The following is a 3,684-nucleotide window of genomic DNA, read 5'->3' on the forward strand; positions in this document are numbered from 1 at the left end:
TTATTGGCGGCTACCATATTTTGCATTTCTATTTGATGTAATAAAAAAGATAATCACACTCCGTCGTAATAATAATAATAATAATAATAATAATAATAATAATAATAATAATAATAATAATAATAATAATAATAATAATAATAATAATAATAATAATAATAATATGTCTTTTAATTCGTGGAGTCATTCTATGCAATGTTCAAATTGAAATATTTTAATCGAAGAACCAAGAACTGTATGACGACCACGCGGCTCTTTCATAGAAAATTTCGTGATTCCTCTTAAAGTCTAAATCATGGAACAAAAAAATATCCAAGTGGATAACTTTATATGGCTATAAATTTGACCCTTGTTCTTGCTGTTTTTGTATCAATTTAGCTAACCAATATAGAAAGAGACAGCAGCTATGGTGTCCACTACTTCAAGTTTTCTACTTCTTGTTGTTGTTGTTTCTTCTTCCTTGATGTTCTTTGTAACAGAAGCTCAGATACCTGCTCCAGTAAAAGGTCTTTCATGGAGATTTTATGAATCTAGTTGCCCACAGCTTGAATCCATTATTAGGAAGAGGCTTGAAAAGCAGATCAAGGATGATGTTGGCCAAGCTGCTGGTTTACTTCGCCTTCATTTCCATGATTGTTTTGTTCAGGTAATTTTATCTTTTGAAAAAAAAGTTTGTATTATTTGTACTGTAGTCATGATAAAAGAAAAAAACTGGCCTACCTTTAGTTATATTTGATATAGTGAAAAATGATTGGAGGCAGAATTTAAAAATGAAAGAAAGAAATTTTTGGATTATGAGGGTATAAATATAAAAAGATGTGAATCTTATTTACTGAATAAAAAAAATTAGCACTCCATTGATTGATTATGTATTTATGTTAATTACTTAAAAGTAGATTAAGTGTATTAATTTCATTATTGGCAAATATACACTATTGTAGGGATGTGATGGTTCAGTGTTGCTAGATGGATCAGCAGGAGGGCCAAGTGAACAGACTGCAATTCCTAATTTGACCCTAAGAAAGAGATCGTTCAAGATCATTGATGATCTTAGGAAAAGGGTTCACAATGCATGTGGGAAAGTTGTGTCTTGCTCCGATATTACAGCTATTGCTGCTAGGGACTCTGTTGTCTTGGTAAGACCAAAATTACCATTTAGTCCATGCTTAATCTTGCTTTGGATTTTAGTTTAATTAATTTATTAATCAGAAACTCTTCATTTTCATAACAAAACTAATATACTTGACCAACTCACTCTTATCTACTTCTATTAATTATGTATATAACTATAAGTTAAGTTAGCCTCATTTACCGCGGCGGGAGTTAAATACGACCAACGGGTTCGGCAAAATCACTAATTTTTGTCTAAATTATTTATTTATTATAAAATTTTTATCAAATATGTACGATTAATTAATTTTGAATTGAACCCATTAACTTAAATTTTTTGAAAATCTTAGCTTTGCATGGTTACTTATGAGGTAATGTTCCTTTCAGACTGGTGGGCCCAACTACAATGTGCCCTTAGGAAGAAAAGACGGACGGACCTTTGCAACAGAACAAGCAACCTTAGACAACCTTGTTGCACCATTTGCCAACACCACAGTCGTCCTCAGTCGCCTAGCAACCAAGGGTTTAGACGCCACCGACGCCGTCGCTTTGTCCGGGGCCCACACCATCGGAATCAGCCACTGCACTTCCTTCACCGACCGTCTCTTCCCTAACCAAGACCCAACCATGGACAAAACATTCGCCAACAACCTTAAACGCAGCTGCCCCACAGCTGATTCTAACAACACTGTCAACATGGACATTCGAAGCCCTAATGTTTTCGACAACAAGTACTACGTTGATCTCATGAATAGGCAAGGGCTTTTTACATCTGATCAAGATTTGTTCACTGATAGAAGGACTAGGGGAATTGTGGAGAGCTTTGCTAAGAACCAGTCGCTGTTTTTTGACAAGTTTGTGATTGGTATGATCAAGATGGGACAATTGAACGTGTTGACTGGTGGAGATGGTGAGATTAGGACAAAGTGTGATAGGAGGAACAAGAATAAGAAGCTTGACATTGCTACTGTTGTTGAAGAGTTGGAGGAAACTTTCTCTGCTTTGTTTTAAGTTAGTCTTTTGTTTTTGTTTCAAAAATGCTTTTTATTGCTTTTTTGTGATAATGACGAGTGTCTTAGCTAGCATAAATGCATAATAATAACCTTTTGTTTTGTGATGTAATGTTAGGAGATGTGTTTGTGATCTCCTTTATCTTTCTTTCTTTCTTTCTTTCTTTTTTTACTTTTAAAAAAGTCTGCATTGCTAGCTCCATAAATGGCTGGGAATCTGGTTCTGGTGATGATGATGATGGTATTAATTAATTTGCAAATTGCAGCTTTTAGAGCTGAGACTATGGATTGATTAATATATTATCCATTTATTTGAGCCAATGAAGGGTCTTAAGATAAACAATTGTATTTTATAAGTATGTGTGTATATATAAGATAAACAATATTATATATATATGAAAATAAAATTCCACCTAGTTTAACTGGGAAATATTCCCTCCGTTCTAATTTATATGAACATGTTTGACTGGGCACAGAGTTGAAGAAAAAATGAAGACTTTTTGAATTTGTAGTTCTAAACAAGTCAAAAGGGGCCCAAAGTATTTGTGTGATTATAAAAGTTTCTCATTAAAGGTACAATTGGAAGTTTAAGCTAAATTTTTTCTAAATTTAAAAAGGAGTTATTCTTTTTGTAACAGACCAAAAAGAAAATAGGTATACGGAACGAGTACCATGTTTTGGAAACACCTCCCTCTTTCCCTTTATTTACTTTTCGCAAAGACTTTAATGGTGTTGTTTCCTTTCTATCGATATCATTATTTGTACTAATCAACTTCAACATCCTAGTGATATGAAAACTATTTCATTTGGCAAAAAAAAAAAAAAACTTCTAATGTTACTTGCACATTTCAACATCATATATTTGTTGTAAAATGTTGAACAGACCATGTTGTAGGGCTGTTCATTCGGATCGGATGTCCGAAATCCGAACCGATCTATTCAATTTCGAATTTCGAATTTGTACATGGTAAAAATCGGAGAGTCCAATTTTATGATTATTATGGCACTTCGTAAGGCCGCCCCCAGAAAGCTCGAGGCTCGGCTCGGGGTTCGACCCCGAAGATCCTCAACGATTGACCTCGAGGTAGTGAAAATCAAAGGCTATGATAGATGAATTGGAAGCTCCCAAGGTACGTGAAAGCTGACCAAGTCTAGTAGACTAGTTCAAGCCCGTACCGTGGCATTAAATGGTTGTGCTAGCCTCAAATCTTTGTAATAAATGCATATGTACTATGTTGTGATTCCCTCCTCCTATATAAAGGGGACCCCTATTGTTGTTTGCACAAATAATACATAAGACGATACTCAATACAACATTCAATACAAGAACATTCTCTACCCTCTAACACATTCTCTCTTGATTCTATTATTTACATTTATTGTTTACATTCATTGTGTTTCATTAATTGTTCTTCATTTATTGCTCATTATTGATCATAAAGAGCTCAGATCAAAGCTCTTGGAATTGTTAGCCTTCATCGGCCGGTCACAGCCTAGCGTCTAGTTCGACCCCGAGGCCCGTATAACCTTGGCTCGAGGCCCCGATTCTCAGCCTCCCGGTTTG

General features: G+C 34.9%; 1 protein-coding gene across 1 annotated transcript; it reads left to right on the forward strand.

Annotated features, from left to right (window-relative positions):
• Positions 1–201: 201 nt before the first annotated feature.
• LOC104240419 (peroxidase 12-like) lies at positions 202–2,232 on the forward strand. The gene is made up of 3 exons (XM_009795261.2): positions 202–646; positions 942–1,136; positions 1,498–2,232. The coding sequence occupies exons 1-3, from the start codon at positions 407–409 to the stop codon at positions 2,119–2,121; spliced, it is 1,059 nt and encodes a 352-aa protein (XP_009793563.1). The 5' UTR covers positions 202–406; the 3' UTR covers positions 2,122–2,232.
• The last annotated feature ends 1,452 nt before the right edge of the window (positions 2,233–3,684 follow it).

Source organism: Nicotiana sylvestris, chromosome 4 (genome assembly GCF_000393655.2).
Source record: "Nicotiana sylvestris chromosome 4, ASM39365v2, whole genome shotgun sequence".
Taxonomy (NCBI): Eukaryota; Viridiplantae; Streptophyta; class Magnoliopsida; order Solanales; family Solanaceae; genus Nicotiana; species Nicotiana sylvestris.